The 18353-nt window shown below is 35.8% G+C and overlaps 2 protein-coding genes and 2 long non-coding RNA genes across 4 annotated transcripts; 2 read left to right on the plus strand and 2 right to left on the minus strand.

Annotated features, from left to right (window-relative positions):
- Positions 1 to 1582: 1582 nt before the first annotated feature.
- LOC115954833 lies at positions 1583 to 2147 on the plus strand. The gene is made up of 3 exons (XR_004083960.1): positions 1583 to 1616; positions 1765 to 1822; positions 2056 to 2147. It is a non-coding gene; the product is annotated as an uncharacterized LOC115954833 (long non-coding RNA).
- Positions 2148 to 5565: 3418 nt separating this feature from the next.
- On the plus strand, positions 5566 to 6934 carry LOC115954433. Its single transcript, XR_004083906.1, has 2 exons — positions 5566 to 5836; positions 6800 to 6934. It is a non-coding gene; the product is annotated as an uncharacterized LOC115954433 (long non-coding RNA).
- Positions 6935 to 10107: 3173 nt separating this feature from the next.
- On the minus strand, positions 10108 to 10860 carry LOC115956672. Its single transcript, XM_031074980.1, has one exon. The coding sequence runs from the start codon at positions 10858 to 10860 to the stop codon at positions 10108 to 10110; it is 753 nt and encodes a 250-aa protein (XP_030930840.1).
- Positions 10861 to 17096: 6236 nt separating this feature from the next.
- LOC115956673 (high mobility group B protein 3-like) lies at positions 17097 to 17947 on the minus strand. The gene is made up of 5 exons (XM_031074982.1): positions 17881 to 17947; positions 17620 to 17773; positions 17433 to 17540; positions 17288 to 17345; positions 17097 to 17174 (listed from the first exon to the last, which is right to left on the minus strand). The coding sequence occupies exons 1-5, from the start codon at positions 17945 to 17947 to the stop codon at positions 17112 to 17114; spliced, it is 450 nt and encodes a 149-aa protein (XP_030930842.1). The 3' UTR covers positions 17097 to 17111.
- Positions 17948 to 18353: the final 406 nt, after the last annotated feature.

Below are 18353 nucleotides of genomic sequence, written 5' to 3' on the forward strand. Positions count from 1 at the left end.
AATTTTGATTTTTTTTATCTTGGTAACCAAACATGGTAATAGGATTTGGATATAAGCTTCCTGAATCTCAAAGAATCATGGGTTATGTTATTTATTTATAAATAAAATTTTTTTGGGAGGTTAAAAGTTAAAAGCTTTGTATTGAAGGTTTTTTTTTTTTTTTTGGGGGGGGGGGGGTTGTTAGGTAAAGGTGGGTGCTTCTTCTGTTTGAGTTTTTTCTGTTTTGCACTTTCTGGTCTTTCCTTTTCACGTCTGGTGGGCGTCTCTTTGTTCCATTTTCAAAATATTTTGCTTTTTAACATTCTTTCCTTAAAAAAAAATGATTACTTGTTGAATTGAATTTAAATTATCCCTTACTTTTTCAATAAGAAATTTAGTTTTGTACCTATTTTTTAAAATAGTTTTTTTGTAGTCATGAATCCTACATTGGTTTTTTTTAATTGTTCTTAGTCCCTCTGAATAGTGAATCTTACATGAGCTTTATTCTGTCATGTTGTTTTGGGTGCAGCAATGCGATGGGAAATTGTCAAACAAGGCTCGAGCAAAGTCCAGAAGCCCATCACGGTCCTCATCTAATGAGGAAGATCTTGGTTAGCGCCTTGAAGCGAAGCTCCAAGCTGCTGAGCAGACTAGGTAATATTTTTGTATTGCATAACTTATTTTTCAGCCTTTTGAAAATGGGGTTGTTTGAGAAAGCTTCACCTAGGAAAAAATTGAAGTTCAAAAAAGCTGTGCTCTGAAAAAGTGCAGTTAGAAAATGCATGTTTGCATTACCAAACATGCATTTTGAGATCTTTGACTTTGACCAAAATGTCAAAATTTTCAAAATGGACCTATCCTACTCAGTTTTTCGAGTAGAAAAATTAATTGTGGTAGCGTACCTGTGCATTAGGCTTAATGTTAATATCTCGTTGACATGGATTCTGGGGACTTATTTCGTTAAGAAAATAATATAGTCTAGATTTTCCTTGTGACCTATAGTATTCGGTGCTGGATGGCTATAAAAAGCTCAAGTTTTTTTCACAACAAGAACTCAAGCAAACCCTCACTCTTCTACCCCAAACCTTGTGATTTTCTAACCTTTCTTTTATTTTATTTTTTCTTGTGTTACCCAATTAGTAATCCATTATGGGCAGCAAGTTGGTGCCGAGTTCAGTACAACAAAGTGAGCTGAGCGTGTTAACCATGTCCAACCTCGACATCATGAACCACATTTACGCAACCCATGTTCATGGTGACGAAAATTTTGATGTTGAGTCTCTTTTCGTTCTCGTCGAAAACATCCTTAAGCGTGCCACCCTAATTGTTGACCATGTTGCACTGGTACACTACCATAATTCTTTATTAGAATAAGATGCTCTCTCTCTCTCTCTTGTTTATTTTCTTTTTCCTAAAACGGAATTTTAACTTGGACTGAAGCATTCCATAGTTTGGAATACACTATAGTGAGGTAGGGTAGCCATTACTTTTACCAAAGAAATTGAAAAACCACTTCAGCCTTAACGAAGTAAAGAACATGCACACAAGGTTGCTTTACATTTTTGTTTCTTTAAAATGAGGGCTATGTAATGCTAGTCCATGTTTGGGGACTTGTCTGTGGAGGAGGATGCCAGCAGGTAGGATTCATCCTTATGTTTCTGTGTCTTGATTCATTTACAAATACATTATATTCTCATTCCTATTATATGATGACATTACCCAGTTCATCAGCCTCCAGTTTGAATATGGCATCTTGAAAATACATTTGGTTTTCATGTTTGACAGTGATGATATATCTTTGGATGGACTAGAGCAAGAACTGGAAGAATGCAAAAATGACGATGTAAGTAATTCCATATCATTTCCTTTGAAAATTCATTCCTTTAGATATATATTTTTTATCAACGGTCCTTTAAGCTGCAATTCTTTATTTATTTTATTTCTTTTGCTTTTTCCTTGTACATTTTAATCGTTTTTTATTATGTAAATTGTTTTCAGTTGCTTACCGGAAGAATGCTTTCATGTTTATTTTTAGAGGTTTATATATTTATGACCCCCGTCTCTTTAATAATGTAGGTAGTTGCAAACATACTATTTGAAGGTACAAAATTAAGGGAGTATACAAAGGGGGTTGAGAACAATTTACGGAAAGTTGAATTGGACTTGATTTAGGTTTGTGCTTACTTAACGAAATCCTTTTTTGCCAATCAATAGTTTTATAATTCATAGAGACATGATTTATTTTTGTAAACTTTCTTACAAGGCTTTGCTTTATTTTAACCGGAAAATTGTCTCACATAGCTCATAGTTCTATGAAGTTCACAACATAAAAGTGTTTGATGCTTTGTTGCCTGAAATCCTATAATTATCCATATAAAAAAAAAATAGTGTAAAGAGGCTTCTCTTCTATGTCAGGAAGTCTTCTTTGTAATGCTTGGTTCTCCACTTCTACATCATATTATATTGTGCAAAACTTTTTCTTCTTCTTTGATTTGTAAGTTTACATGCAATTAGTGAGTTTTGGAACCCAAAACCTTACCCTCCGCCCTTTCTTATTGAGGAGGAGGTGACGTGTTAGCTAGAGCCCATTAGCCATATTGTGCAAAAACTTTGTGGAGCATTGCTTCCTTTTGGAAAGCTTATTGTCATGAGATCATTTAGTTGGTGATTTGGGTGTCGACTCACCATCACTGTTTTTTCATAATGAATTATGGAAAGTTGGTTTTAGTGTCTCATGGGACACTTTTTGCTGAATGTTTTGTTAGTGTAGTTATCCAAGTTAAAACTAGTGGTGATTAACAAATAGACCATGCAGTTATTGGATTGTGATTTATTTGTGTGAAGTTTTGAGAAGCTTTGGTATCAGATCTGGAAGTTTATATTACCATATCTGCCCTATATTCTAGTACTTTCATATTGCCCAAGTTTCATGCTACTATCATTGTTTCCTTGTGCCAACTTTCTTTGACTGGTTAGATTTTGGACCAAATATATCTTTTTCTGTCCCACCCTTTGTCAATTAACTGCATGGCTCTGTTATCATTTTTATCCTTGTACTCCAGACACATTCTCATTCTCTTAGAGTTGGCAAAGTAAGCCCTACCTCATCTAGTTAGGCTTGCTTGTCTAGGTAGCCTGCATTTAAGGTTATAATAATTAGGTGTAGCACTTGGAGCTAATGGGCCATGAAGGAGGACAGCTTTAGTGACATACACTTTGGGGGCCTTTGGTTCGCCGTGATGTTCAATTACGACATAATATTACGTTATTGTAATATTACATTAATGTAATCTCAATACAAGAATACAACATTACATTGTTTAGGAAGGGATGAGATTAAGATGATATGATATATTTTGTAATTTTAAATTATAGTAATGTTAGAAAAAATAAAATAAACCAAAAATTTTAATGTCACATCATCGTAATATGCATCACATCAATGGTACATCATAGCGAACTAAACGCCCTTTCGTGATGAGCTCTGGTTTATGGTTATTTTTTGGTCATTATTATTAATTAGGTATTTACAATTCTTTAAAATGGTTGTTCTAATTGTGTTGGACATTTTAATTTGTTCTCCTTAGGTTTGAGTTTGACCAATTTAAAATAGTTCAATTTGTTACTGTTAGCTTGTGTGCCATTATGGGTTTTACAACTGGCCCAAACTTGCCCTAAAATTGTTAGTTTCCAACTTTAGTTACCTTAAGTGTCGCTTTGGCCATGGCATGTGCATGATCATATCTCCTAAGTGAATAGTTGGAGAAGCATCAGATGTTGCAGGTTGTCTCAATTTATGTGTATGGGGAAGATGTGCTTGAGAGCATGTGTATGCACATCAACTAAGAATAAGACTTTTTTGACTTGTTAGATTGCTCATCCTTTTTGTTGTATTGCTCTTCTGTGGCACTATATTAGATTATAGAAACAAGATTTATTTGGTAAGAATTTAAATAGAAAATGTGTGTTTGGTTTATTTTGATTTTTGATTTTTTTTTTTTCATTCATTGGTAAAGATTTGTGTCGCAGAGATACCTTCAGAATCCTTTTTGAGTACTCTTTTATTATATATTTTATAAAGATTAAATGTTTTTTATTGCATTAAAACTTCTTCTTCAACGTTGCAGGATTACATAAAAGAAAGCGATAATTTAGTGTTGCTTCATGATCAAATTCGTGAATGTGATAGAATCTTGTCACAGATGGAAACTCTCCTCAGTGGATTTCAAGTATGTTGTCCCTTACTTTGCAATAAGCAATTATTTACTTGCTTGCAGCTTCATTGAGACTGTTTCTCATTTGTTTTATACTGATAAAATATATTTTGATGGATATACACAATTGATCACCCTCTAATAAAACATATCGGCTGAAAATGTAGTTGCATATATCTTTGTCACTTTGCAATGATCATAATTTTTTTTTAAAAAAAATTCTTGTATATGTTGACAAAATTATATACATTGTTTTTGCTCAGGGACAAGATTATATGCATTCTTGATTTTAGTAGCGGTTCCTGGATATAAATCACTACCTCACATAAATACCATAAGTTATACATGTTTTCCATTAGTCTATGGTAGTAAAATTTCCCTTTTTCCCAATGCTGGTTACTTTTTGCAAGTACGCTATTTATAAGCTGAAAAAGATTGTAGGAATTAGCTTTATATCACTGCTGCTTTAAGGATGTCATAACTAGTGCAGTCATTTTTTCCCTCTCCTATACATCCATTTGTCAAAATTGATAGTGTTTTTAATTCAACTGTTATATGTAAATAAGGAGAATATGAATCACAAACTTTAGATGCATTTAATGGTATAAAGGCTCTATTTGTTTAACTTTCTTTTTACATTGATTCTTGCAGAATTATTTGTTGTTGTGTTGTTTTTTTTTTTATCCTCTTCTTTTAGTAAAACCCCAGGGTTTGAATTTCAATGAAGGTTTTCTCCTTACCTCTTTTTGTAAAACCCCAGGGTTTGAATTTCAATGAAGGTTTTCTCCTTACCTCTTTTTGTCCCAGGTTGAAATAGGTTCCATAAGTTCAGACATAAAAGTCCTCCAAGAGAAGTCTATGGATATGGGCCTAAAGCTTAAGAATCGTAAGGTATCATTGTTTGTATGAGTAGCTCCGCTTCATTGTTTGTTTGGAGTTTAAATTTTGAGAACCACAGAAACATGCTTGTATATCTATTAGATATTAATGACCACTAGTTAGTAAAACAAAAACATAAGAAAAATTGTATTTGTTTGAAGTTCCTCTTGGGGGTTATATGTGCTTTTTCAATGATATTTTGTGGCAACAATTTCTCAGCAGGGGATAAAGCTAGCTGAGTAATGATTCTTCAATTGGTGATTTGTGATATGACCTAGTTGGATTGCATTCCTTGTCTTTTTCAATGACAAGTTTCTTTCTCTTTTAGATTTATGCAGTTTTTGTAATTGATTGTCTACACCAGTATATCTCCTGTATACTTGGGTGACTCTTTTTTCTGATTTATATAATCTTATTACTTATCAAAAAAGAAAGGGTACCATTTTTGAATTATTATTGAGCTGTTTGTTTTTGTGCTGTGATAGCATTTTACTTCTTTTTGGAGTTAAAAGAACACAACCGAAAAAAGTGTGAAAATGTGGGGAAAAACTTTTTCGAAGTTTTTCTATCTGAACAATTTTCCTGGAAGTGGGCCATTTGAGTAATGCCAAAGTGACATCTCTAAATTATTGTTCTATAAACCTTTCCGTTTTTCTTATGATTGTTCTATGTTCTATAAACATTCGGCAGAATCAAAATTGGCAAAGTTTGTCGAAGACATTATAGTCCCTCCAAGGATGGTTGACATAGTCGTTGACGGAGAGGTATTTATAATTTTTGTAGAGCCTGCGTTTTTACTGTTACTGTCATAATTGCTATTATTACATGTTTCTCGTAGCTTTCAAACTTGCTCACAAATGGTCTTGGCTTACAAACTTGCTCATTGATGTCCTCATCCAAAAAGTTGTTTTTGTTTACCCTTCGTTTACATGTCCGTTACTTAAAAAGAAGAAGAAGAGTTTCAGTGATTTACCCATCCAATGATATTATCAGGACTTTGGTTATTCTTTAATGTTTGGGATTTGAATTATGAGAAAAGCATTGATACATTAATCTGAGAGAGGTCTATTTGTGCTTCATTTATTTTGGTTTACAGTTGCCTTAATTAAGAAGGCTCCTTTTTTAATATTTTGCTACAAGCTTTACCCTTTTGCCTTGATACCAATCACATCAAGCCTTGGATGGCAGAATGGGATTTACATATGCTGTTTTATGCTTGATTTATATCATTGTTATGTCCTTGTAAGGCTTGCTAGGTTGGTTTGAGGGAGAACTTAATGTGTGGAAAAATGTGTTTACTTGAAATGATTAACTGTTGCTCATGTTCTCTCTCGCCCCTCCCTTATTGTATTAGTGATTCAATCATTGCATGATGGGTTACTTATCAAAAAAAAAAAATCATTGCATGATGGGGTTATTGTGGATTGATTGTGGAAAGATCTGGTCATCTGCTTCATTTGCTGCCCATCTTTTTTTTATTAAATTGCAACTTAGAGTAGCACTTTCTAGATGTTTTATGCTTATATACATGATTTAGGCTCTTCTGATATTCACATTATAGGTTAAAGTTGATTTGTTAATATGCAGGACATATCTATAACACAATTGAGCTACAACATACGTCCTTGAATGTGCATGGTGTACAGTCCATGTTGCTTCCTGGTTAACATAGTGATTTGGGAAATTTTTGTGTTCCGTTTCTTTTATTGCTGTTAACATACTTGCAGTGGAATTTGTCCAGATCAATGATGAATACATGAGAACTCTTGAGATTCTGAGTAAGAAGCTGAAGTTTGTAGAAGTGGATCCTATGGTCAAAGCTTCAAAAGCTCTGAAAGACGTTCAACCTGAGCTTGAAAAAGTTAGGCAGAACAATCTGCAAAGGTTATTGACTAGAATTACTGCATGCTTTGGTTGATGATGATTATTCAATTTCTTGTGTTATTGTATGTTTTAAACCTACCAAAATATTAATGTGAGAGCCCCTCTACAATGTCATGCATATCATATACACTAATCTGCCCATGTACATATTTGGATACAATATTGTTTGTATGGACTGTTTAATTATCAATTAGTAATAGCAGTCCTTATTGTGCACAAGAAGAATCCCAAGCTTGTGACTTGATGAGTTAACACTCTTGTGACCATTTCAATCATATATGTTAGAAAGGACTACAATTTGACATCTGTAACTTGAATAGAGTTGGTTATTAGTACTTAGGTTTGATACTTGAACATAATTTTGTTGACTGAATATTAGTTTTGGTCAACATTTTAATCTATATTTACTGATAATCAGATGTTTTTAGTTTGCTTCTTCAACTGAAGTTAGAGTTTTGAGGTAATTGCTAAGGTCAAAGATTTCCTCAAGGCAAGGGTAGGGATAAAAGGTTTTTTTCAACAATTCTCGTCTTAGTTAGCTTCAACAGAAGGTAGCCAATCCAAATTATGGTCATCTGAAGGGAAATCTGTTAAAACAATAAAATTGGTTTCATTTTCAGGTACTACTCCATGTCTTGTACAACTAATGGGATTATTCTTCGTTCCAGAGTCTCCTAGATGGCTGGTGGGTCCAAATATCTTGATGGGAATGTAATTTATATGTTGTTTTAATTTTGTGACTAAAAAGAAGACGATTTAGAAGTATTAGTGAAGAAGAGAAAGATCAATTTCTATGACATGTAACAATATTCTTTCATTATTTCATGACTATATATATGTGTCTGAATTGGACTTTATTGTAGATGTGGGATTTATATTATGGGTGAAAGCTTACAAGTATATCACTATGTTGGTATTGGCTAGCACGTGTAGCCCAAAGTAGTTCTGAAAAAAAAAAAGGACTGGGTACCAATGTTGACAATTTTGCAAATTGGCAGGTTGGTACCCAAGCTTGCTGGACTCGGGTACCAATTTGCAAAATCGTCATCATTGGTTACCCAGTCCTATTTTGAAAATTGGCAGGTTGGTACCCGAGCTTGGTGGACTCGGGTACTTCACAAGGTACCCGAGTTCACCAAGCTCGGGTACCAACCTGCCAATTTTCAAAATTGTCAACATTGTGTACCCAGTCCTATTTTGTTCATTTGCAAGTTGGTACCCGAGCTTGCTAAACTCGGGTACTTCACAAGGTACCCGAGTCCAAGAAGCTCGGGTACCAACCTGCCAATTTTCAAAATAGGCCTGGGTACCACGTTGACAATTTTGAAAATTGCCAGGTTGGTACCCAAGCTTCCTGGACTCGGGTACTTCACAAGGTACCCGAGTTCATCAAGCTCGAGTACCAACCTGCCTCTTTCCAGAACTTACTTGCTGAAAAAAACTAGGCAGATTAGTACCCGAGTTCACCAACCTCGGGTACCAATCTGCCTACTTCGGAATTACCAAATTTCAAAACAGAAAAAAAATGACTGTCAGATTAGTACTCGAGTCCACCAAGCTCAGTACATGGGTAATTCTCTTTTTTTTTTTGAATTGGCGAGAATTAATTAGAATGGTTTCGTATCTTCTTTCAGTTTTTCTTTTTGCGTCTTTCAGTATTTCAGTATTTATCCGGCATGTGATGATTTAGTTTAAAGTTGTAAATCATGAATCAGACCAATAGGAAAGCATTGAAAAGCTTTAGCTGCCCTGATTATCATCAAGAATGTGACCGAAATTATTATCATCATCAAAGCCTGATTCAAGAAGCGATAAAAATGGAGAAAAATATCAAATAGAAATCTACCATTGATCAGTCTTGAAGAGCAATCATATTATTTCTTGTATCAAACTTGAGATCCTGGCTTAGTTTGACATTACGCAACATGTACAGCAACATAAAATCATGTCTTTGGTTGTACTAAAAAGGATATAAATCTAAGCATCCATAAAAGCATTTCAAGCCTTTCAAGATGAGAGTAGTATGATAACAAAAAGGAGATCAAAGGCAAGGCCCACTAATAATGATAGCCATGCCATAAAAGGAAACTATAACAATATTAGTAGTTAGATGAGCAGTTGGCAGCACTTCCAACTCTTGGCATGCCGACATTTTCTCTCTTCGACTCTTCATCCACGGTGAAAGTTACACCACACACCTAACCAGAAATTTCCACCCTTGGCACAGGCTTCACCTCATTAAGGGGGTGTTCATAACTCCTCAAGCCTCCAGACGATGTGAAGAAGCATCCTTTGGAAAACAACAGAAACAGATAAATCAGCAACCTAGTAGTCATGCTTATGATGTAATATCAAACAAATAGACTACAGTATTAGTATCTGGAAGTTCATTCTAATAATTACACAAAATCAAAACAAGTCCTACTTTTTTGAACTTTGTTTAACAATGTGGTAGATAAATGACAGCACTTGATAAATGGGAAAATGAGTTGATTAGAATACCATCAATTGTTGAAATATTTTGCAAAAATAAGGACTTCAGCATGCTGAATTTGAATACTTATCACTTCATTCACATCATATCCTATTTTTTGTTTCAATCCAATGGATGATACGATTGAAAAACACTTGTAAGAAATGGGCATTAGCATTTTACACATAATGATCCAACACATTCAAAATCAACACTAGAAATAATGCAGTCATCAACACCAAGCATAAGAAGAGAAAGTCTTAGTCCCAAAACTTTGGAATTGGAATGAACCACATGTACACAAGCAACGATGATATTTTAACGATATATGTCATAGTTGGTCCTTCAAATTTTTTCCAATCTTTCTTAAGTTATAAAAATACATAATTGAATGGCATATAGCGTGCATTTTGTTTCAAGTTGCATTTAGAAGAATGCCACAGTTTAAAATTAGCGTACCTAGTCTGCAACACCACCACTTGTTGGTACCTCATTCCGCTTAGGGCATGTTCTTCGGTTATGCCCCTCTTGGTCACATAACCCGCATTGCACCTTCCTCCCCCCCTCCTTCCACGGTGTGGTTCTCGGCCGTCTCCTACCCTCGTCCATCTCATTCCTGATTCGTGTTGAGACAGGGCGGCCTTTCTCTCGAATCAATCGGGGGTTAGGGAGGACCCTTTAAGTTTCTTCAGGATCCGGCCATGATAATCTATCTTTCAATGCAGGGAAAACGGGAGCATAGCTCCGAAACAGTGCATCCACGCTATAGCATGGGTCAATGTATTGCTCTACATCATGTCGATACCTAATACAAACTGCAATGACATGTGAGCATGGTATCTTGTACAACTTCCATTTTTGACATGTGCAACTTCTTTGCAACAAATTAACTCCATGTGTGTGATCCCCATGTCCAGCACTCTCTGGATTATGCGGTGCATCTACTTGATATGATTGTTGTTGCGCGCTCAATCTTGTCACCCTATGACGCTCCGCCTTCGCCTTATTTCTCATGAAGATATCCAAGGCATATTTAGTCCATTTTTGTCCCGAATTTGACTGTGCTATGCTCTTATTGCGACGACCATCGAAGTAAGAATTCAATTTGAACCATGTGTATTTCACCATTGCCGTAATGGGCAAGCTACGAGCACCCTTTAGAACACCATTGAAGCACTCAGAGACGTTTGTCGTCATTGCCCCATAACGATAACCCTTGTCAAAACTTAGAGCCCATTTCTCTTTGGGCACATCCTTTAGATATTGGTGCGCATCCCGGTTGACATTCTCAATTAACTCGAAGGTGGCATTGAACTTTCGCTCTTGGGTAGCACTTGCTGCCCTCCATACTAGATTCTTTAAAGTTTCATTGTTCCATCTAGTGTTGACGTTACTACATAGATGACGAAGGCAGTAACGATGTTCTGTCATGGGAGGCCGCAGGGAAAAGTCTCGATTACTGTCTCTAAAAATAGCTTGTATCCCAGGGTGTCTGTCAGATATGACACACAGGTGTCTCCGGTCAGTAACATACGTTCTTATACAAGCCAAGAACCAACCCTAAGTCTTTGTGCTCTCGCTCTCGACAACGGCGAAGGCTACTAGATAAATTTTATTATTAGCATCTGTCACCATTGCAATCATCAATTTCCCTTTATATTTTCCATAGAGGTCGGTTGCATCAATGCTAATCACAGGCCTACACTTCTTGAACCCAACAATACATGGGCAAAACGCCCAAAATACGGACTTGAATGTACAGGTTCCCTGTTCATAATTATCGTCCACTATTAACTTATACTCTGTACCCGGACTTGTGTCCTTCAGTCCTGCCAAAAAACGCGGCAACTCCGCATAAGACTCCTTAAAATCCCCGTATATAGATGCAACGGCCTTTTGCTTGGCATCCCATACCTTGTATGTGAACCATAATGATTACGTTAGAAATGAATACAAGTTAAATAAAGAAACTTGAAGACAACAAATCAAGACTTGTAAGACTATATTATTTCTTCGCTCCGCATTCCTTTTTTTTCTTTTCTTTTTTCAATTTCAATTTTCATAATATAAAGTATTCATGGGTTTTGGGAAAAAAAATATCATGATTATACTTCCCAAAAGACTGATGTCTCTATGTTGTATTGAAAATATAATGCAAGTTAAAGAATAAAATACCTTGTAATGAGATATTTCGTGTTTTAACTCTGCCAAAGCAACGTGGCGTAAGTTCTTTATCTTATACGTAGGGTCTTCTCATATATAGCGCTCAAGTACATATGATAAGAACACCGAATCAATCATCCAACCATCATGAGCATTCTGAATTTTGTCGCACATGTGGGGGCCCTTGCATTTTGCGATCTTCCAGATATTGTCTCCCTTGCAACATATCGCACGGACTGACCATGGACAGGAATCATCCTCGCAACTCACCATAAGCCTCTCTAAGTCTGAATGCTCAGTTTTGAAGCTAAAATTATCTCGCACTGCATACCAAGTCAACGCACGTCGCACCGCCAATTTAGTTACGAATACCATCCCTTTAATTGGCTGCTCCCCAGGCGTCCATGGTAATACTTCCGCTTGCATAACCGGTGATGGATCAAACATATTATCCCAAGTGTTTTGGGTGAACCATTCCGGCGTAGGATCGGGACCGGGGCATGTCTCTCTATTTTCTTCTACAACCACATCTTCGATATAATCAACATCCTCATGTTCACCCATGATATCTAGGAGCTCCTCAAAGTCATCTCTAGTAACATCGATATGGGTTGCATCATCACCAAGTCCGTGATCATTACAGTTATTGTCGGATGTGCCCCTATGGAGCTCATCATCAGGTAAATGCTCTCCTTCATGCACTTGCTGGGGCCCTTCCTCTTCCTCAATCGAGTTCCCATGGGCAAATGTCTGCCACGGTTCATTGCCATACCCATCTCCTGTGTTCTCTACACACCCTTGATAAGATCTTTCTGGTATTGACTCGATGTGCTCATCTACTCTTCCATCCAAAACAGTATGTTCTGAACCCTCTCCAGCCTCTACTGTGGCGGGCTCAACAGTGACATAGAGATCCGAAGCAATGAATCCTCGAGCCACCATTTGTGCAACCATTTCGCACATCATCTTCACTTCGGTGCCACCCGATAATTGTAGTGAATTGTAGAAAACCTGTGTGTCTACAACCCGTTGAGGTGCTCGATACACGATGGAAATCTTATGCCTAGAGTGGTCTAACCCCATCGCCTTTAATATTCTTCGTTGCAAGTTCGTAAGCCCTATCCCACGTTTCACCTTAACGTATTTTTGCTTTTGGTTCGAGCCTTGGTATGACAACCCATGCAACTCATGATAATACATCTCCCCGTCGTAGTACACATAGAAAAAGTGAAAATCCATCACCGACCTGTTATTAATAATATAAAAGTTGTCATCATCTATAACCACTTAAATAAAGATGACGTATGATAAAAATAATTTATATTCAAACTCAACCTCCTAAACTTTCTGTATAGAGATATAAATAATTTTCAATCGTTTTAACCACATATCTATAATTTATAATATATTTAATTACAATACTTGGCTGCCAGCAAATTGTAAACAAAAACTGTGTTTTATTTAATATTTAGATAACTTGTAAATTATAGAATAAACAATATACAATGACATAGTATTCTTTTACATCTAAATAAATAAAATACATAGAAAAATAAAATATAAAATCTAAGATTCAAAGCATAGGCAAATATAATGACAATGATACGAATTCTTTTACATCTAAATAACTAAATACATAGAAACATAAAATATAAAATGAATTCCCCAAAGCATAGTCAAATATAAGTTTTAATGATACGAATTTCTTTCTTCTTCTTGAGTTTTTTGTTATTTAGATATAGTTTATGTTAATTGTGGCTCCCCCCAAATGAATTTTGATATTGTATAAACGTTCATTTTCTTTACCAATATCACTATTCACATCACTTGCCTTTCTTGCTTATCTCATAAATGAATGTGAACAATACAGTTATGTATAGATTTTTTTACAATTTTAAATTCTGAATTTTTGTTATAAACTAAGTTTTTTAAATATTTAGAAGGATAGAGAAGTAAATGCTGAATGGGGCATATTGTGAGAAGCAATCAGACAGCAAGATATATACACAACTTTACAAGTATTTGCTATATTTTTAATATTTTTAGATTTCACAAAATTAAATAAAAAACTTATACATGATTTCTTTTTTCTTAATTTATTTGAAGGAAAAGGAATCAAAGTACATGTCTAAACTATATGTATTATTCTTCTAAAGCATATAATAATTTATGGATTTACTATCTCTCTTTCAACTATTAGTAATTATGAAATGGTTTTTTTTTTCTTTCTTTTCAGGTAAAAAAAAAAAAAATGCTTCTATTTGCAATTGTTTCTTTAAAATATTTTGTTACAATATAGTTCTTCTCCATTTGTTTAGATAACTTGTAAGTTTTATATATATATATATATATATATCAGCAGTTGTACATGGACGCAGGGTGTTGCAAAAAACTGAACTCATGAACTGTGGTCATGCAAAAATAATGTCATACGAACCACACATGCACACACAATCAGACAAAACATTTAACTTACCTCTATGTATACAATAGGCAGGACCCAAAGGTTAAATGGTTTGCCTTCAATGGAAAAAACTGACACCCTTCATCTGCAGATGGTGACCCAACAATTGTAAATAGCTTCAGAAATATTTCACATGGCAACAACTGACTCTTCACATGGACTTGTGATGTTAGTGCAAGAGTCATTATGGTCATAAAGTGTACAAGTAAGCTGGTGAGGGAGAGTCAAAAGGTACCATTTGCCTTAACTTAGTGGTTGGCGTCAGACAAGTGGGCAGGGAAAAAAAAGGTGAATTTCACTTAAATTTGGAAGATCAAATGCTCATTTATAGCTATTTTTTATTATCTTTTTTTTTTTTTTTCATTTTTGCTTGAAGATTAGAATAAGTGTTTGTAGATTGTAGAGTAATGTTACAACCATAATTAACAATTTGTACAAAATGTTGATGTGGCCAACTTGTTATTAGTTTTTATTTAGGCATACCATTAATATGCATTTTTTCATAATAGCTTAATCACTCACCACAACAGCAGTTTGTAAAAAAATTTGATTGACAGTTTGTATCTCTAGCATTATTCTTTATATTATATGTCTATGAGAGTATATGTAATATTGATTGTGTGCATTATTTTTTGTTATAATGTTATTTGTGTAAATAATAATGTGTATGGAAGTTTGTGTGTACAATATAAAAATAATACTTATGTGGCTAATGAAAAAGTGACATGACATCTGTAATTTTACTACAAACACTTTATAAAAACTGTGGGAACTTACATGTCCTGATATAATTGGATTTTATTTATTCTCATGACAAAAATAAAGAAAAAAAAAACGTTGGCTTCGTTGTACATTAATTTTTCGTCAATCAAAAAAAAAATAATAATAATAATTAACGCCAACCAAGTTTGCGTTACTCGGTGGCGGTCTTTGTGAAGTACCCGAGCCCACCATGCTCGGGTACTAGCAGACTTCCTACAGTCAAAAAAAAAAAAAGCCACTAGCAGAGTACCCGAGTTTGGTGGACTCGGGTACTTTGCAAAGTACCCAGGAGTGGCCCAGCGTACCTCTGCCAATTTCAAAAACTACAGGGCCACCACACCCGTACATTGGGTGAATTTTTTTTAAAAAATTTTGCTTCTTTGGGTTGATGAGACTTTGAGAATTATTTAGCCAATGAAAACATACCACGTACTTATTTAGCTTATTTTACAAATGTTATCTTCTTCTTTGGATTTTCTCTCTCTCTGCTCCCTCTGTAACTCTCTCTTTTCGCGTCTTTTTTTTTTTTTTTTTGACCTTTTCCATTGCTCTTCCCCGCACTGATCCATGCATCAACACAGTGGCAATGGGCATTAAATCTGAAAGTAAAAAGAGAGCCAGAAAACAAGCATAACAACCTCAAAAAGTAAAAGAAAAAAAGAAAAAGAAAAACTTAAAGGTGTGGAAATTCCTGGCGAAAATGGGTAATTACCCATAAAATCCGAACTATTTAGTTAGTAGGGTCCGTTTGGAAACATATTGGCAAACTAGCAACTCGAGCCTCAGAGGCTCGATTTTGGGCCCCTAAATCGAGCCTCTGAGGCTCGGTTTACGTCCTTTGACATGGCAAAAAAGACGTTGGAGTACACGTGGAAATCGAGTGTCTAAAACTCGATTTCCACGTGGACTACACATGGAAATCGACTGTCTAAGACTCGATTTCCAAAATGGAAATCGAGTCTCAGGCACTCGATTTCTAATAGGCGTTTTTTGAATTTAACGCTCTCCAATCTCACTCTCCCTCATCAGTCAAACCCCCTCTCTGTCTCCGACCCACTCTCCCTCTCCTTCTCTCACTCACCCTCTCCTTCTCTCACTCTCTCAGCGTCACCGTCGCCGACGCCGACCCACTCACCCACTGACCCTCTCAGCCTCACCGGTCCTCTGAAACCCCTCTCTCAGTCTCCGACCCACTCTCACTCACCCTCTCCTTCTCTCACTCTCTCAGCGTCACCGTCGCCGACGCCGACGCCGGCCCCAACCCACTCACCCTCTCAGCCTCACCGCTCAGTCACCCTCTCACTCTCTCGCTCACCGACCCACTGTCGCACGTCCCTGTCCGCTGTAACTCAGTCTCCACCATCTGAAAGAAAAAGAAGAAAAAAAGGTGAGTCCCCTATGCATTTTGCAATGTAATCAGTTCGTTTTTTTTTTTGTTTTTTTTTTCTATTTTGGTTTCTGTACTGAATTTGTTATAGAGGTAAAATATTCTGGTTATATCCAGCACGCACAGAAATTTATTGGGTGGAGAATCAAAACACCATATTGAAGTATAAAAATGTCACCAAAGCTCAGTCATATATAAAGAAAACAACTCGAATGCCTACCATGGTTCTTTCTCAGTGTTTATTTATATGTTTCGGCTATGTATAAGTCATTGCCAAGTGATGAAATGTGATTAGAAAATTTGATTTTTTTTTTCCCCTGTAAGGAGATGGTTTTCTTACTGGTTTATTTTATTTTTGTTGGCCTCATTTAAACCAGATATCAAATTCTAGTATGTAGGGAAGTATATTTTGTGCTCAAGCAAATTCTCACACATGGATACACTTTCGAGAAAGGCCTACAGAAGGAACTCCTTCATTTCAGTGTGGCAGAAACGTGACCATTATAAGTTTATAACTTATGCAACCTTCTATCCTTAGTACGGATGGCTTGAAATTATAGTTGCTAATTATAAGGCGTTGGTGTTACAGGTTTAAAAGTTTGAATCTAGATGCAAGTAGACTTTTTGTCTTAGTGATGTGTTTCTTGTCAATGAAGATGGCGACAATTTGATAAGTACTTCCTATTTGTTGCAATCCGTAGTTGCCCATTGTGAAAAGGACACCATAAAGAGTGGATAGGAGAAGATAGGACAAGTCCAAAAATGACTTGATATAGGCACTTATATGTTAATTCTTCTATAGGTAACTCTGTCCTTTCTTCTTCTGCCATTTTTTTTTGCCTTTCATTTGCTGCATTTGTATCTTGTTCCATAGTCAATAATTATTGTTTTCCACCTATTAATGTCCTAGGAATATTTTTCTCTCTTTCTGTCTAGAGATTTCCACTTCTCACCACCCTCCTTTGCTACCTACAATTCATTGTAAGTCAAACAAGAAGATTAGAACAACCTGTCCAAAGTTTAATCACCTAACAAAAAATAAAAAATAAAGAGCAAGGGCAGTAATTAATAAATACTTGTACCTCTTTACCACCCTTCGAATCGGGATTTTCTTCTTTATAAGTCTTCCTAAAGTCATCCCTGACACAGAAATTGAAAACATTTCAGCACACACACACGCGGAAAGATAATCCAAACGTGCAAGAGAGGGACTGAGAGATAGTATACATGAAGAGAAAGAAGGCAGTTTGTGGGCGCTTGGGGGCATTTGGATCCTTAGACTTCTTGTCAGTTTTTGCTTTCTTTGCCTTCGGCGCTGTTGAACTTGATTTCTTCCTGCCAAACAAAAAAAAAAAAACAGTGTTATACCCAGAAAAGATTGCATTGACAGAGAAAGGGAAGAGAAGAAGAGTACCTGTCTGTAGTAGTAGTAGTAGGCTTCTTCTTGGGGGGGTCACTGGGCTTCTCCACAATCTTCTCCACAATTAGTGGCTTACCACTACAGTCTCTCCCATCTTTGGTATGGGGCCATTTCCTACTCGCAAGTCCTGCATTCTCATATATATATGCTGTTAGAACAGATAATTATGATGCTTGTGCACTTAAAAACATTTTTGGAGGCCTTATGTATTTTTCATCTGGCAACCTTATTCTGTCTCTGTGTAGTCCGGATAACGCATTTTAGTCTTGCCGTAGTCCTTTCCCCTAAGTGCTGGCACTGTAATCCCAAACATGGTGCTCATAGTTAGTATTTAGCACTAAAAAGCGTCCCATATATTAACATATTTGATTCTTAACAAATTAAGATTACCCAATGGTCCACAATCATATGACTGTGAGATACAAAGCAAAGCAAAGCAAAGCAATATGCTATAGTTAAATCCATTGAAATCAACCTAAGTTACCTACAGCATAAATAGTGTAAATATCGACTACCATATAAAGCAAGATACTTGAAATAGTTAAAACTTAATTTGTAATTTATGATTTTATACTCTATTGATAGACAAAAATTCAATTCAAACTATGTTTGAATTAGTGCATGTATGAACAGATTAGGCTCATTCTCTTGTTGTTTCTTTTACTTTAAAGCCAGTATACACACAAACATGTGAGGAGTATTTTGGTTTAATCATTCTCATGAAAAGG

The sequence above is a fragment of the Quercus lobata genome, chromosome 8, assembly GCF_001633185.2.
Source record: "Quercus lobata isolate SW786 chromosome 8, ValleyOak3.0 Primary Assembly, whole genome shotgun sequence".
NCBI lineage: Eukaryota > Viridiplantae > Streptophyta > Magnoliopsida > Fagales > Fagaceae > Quercus > Quercus lobata.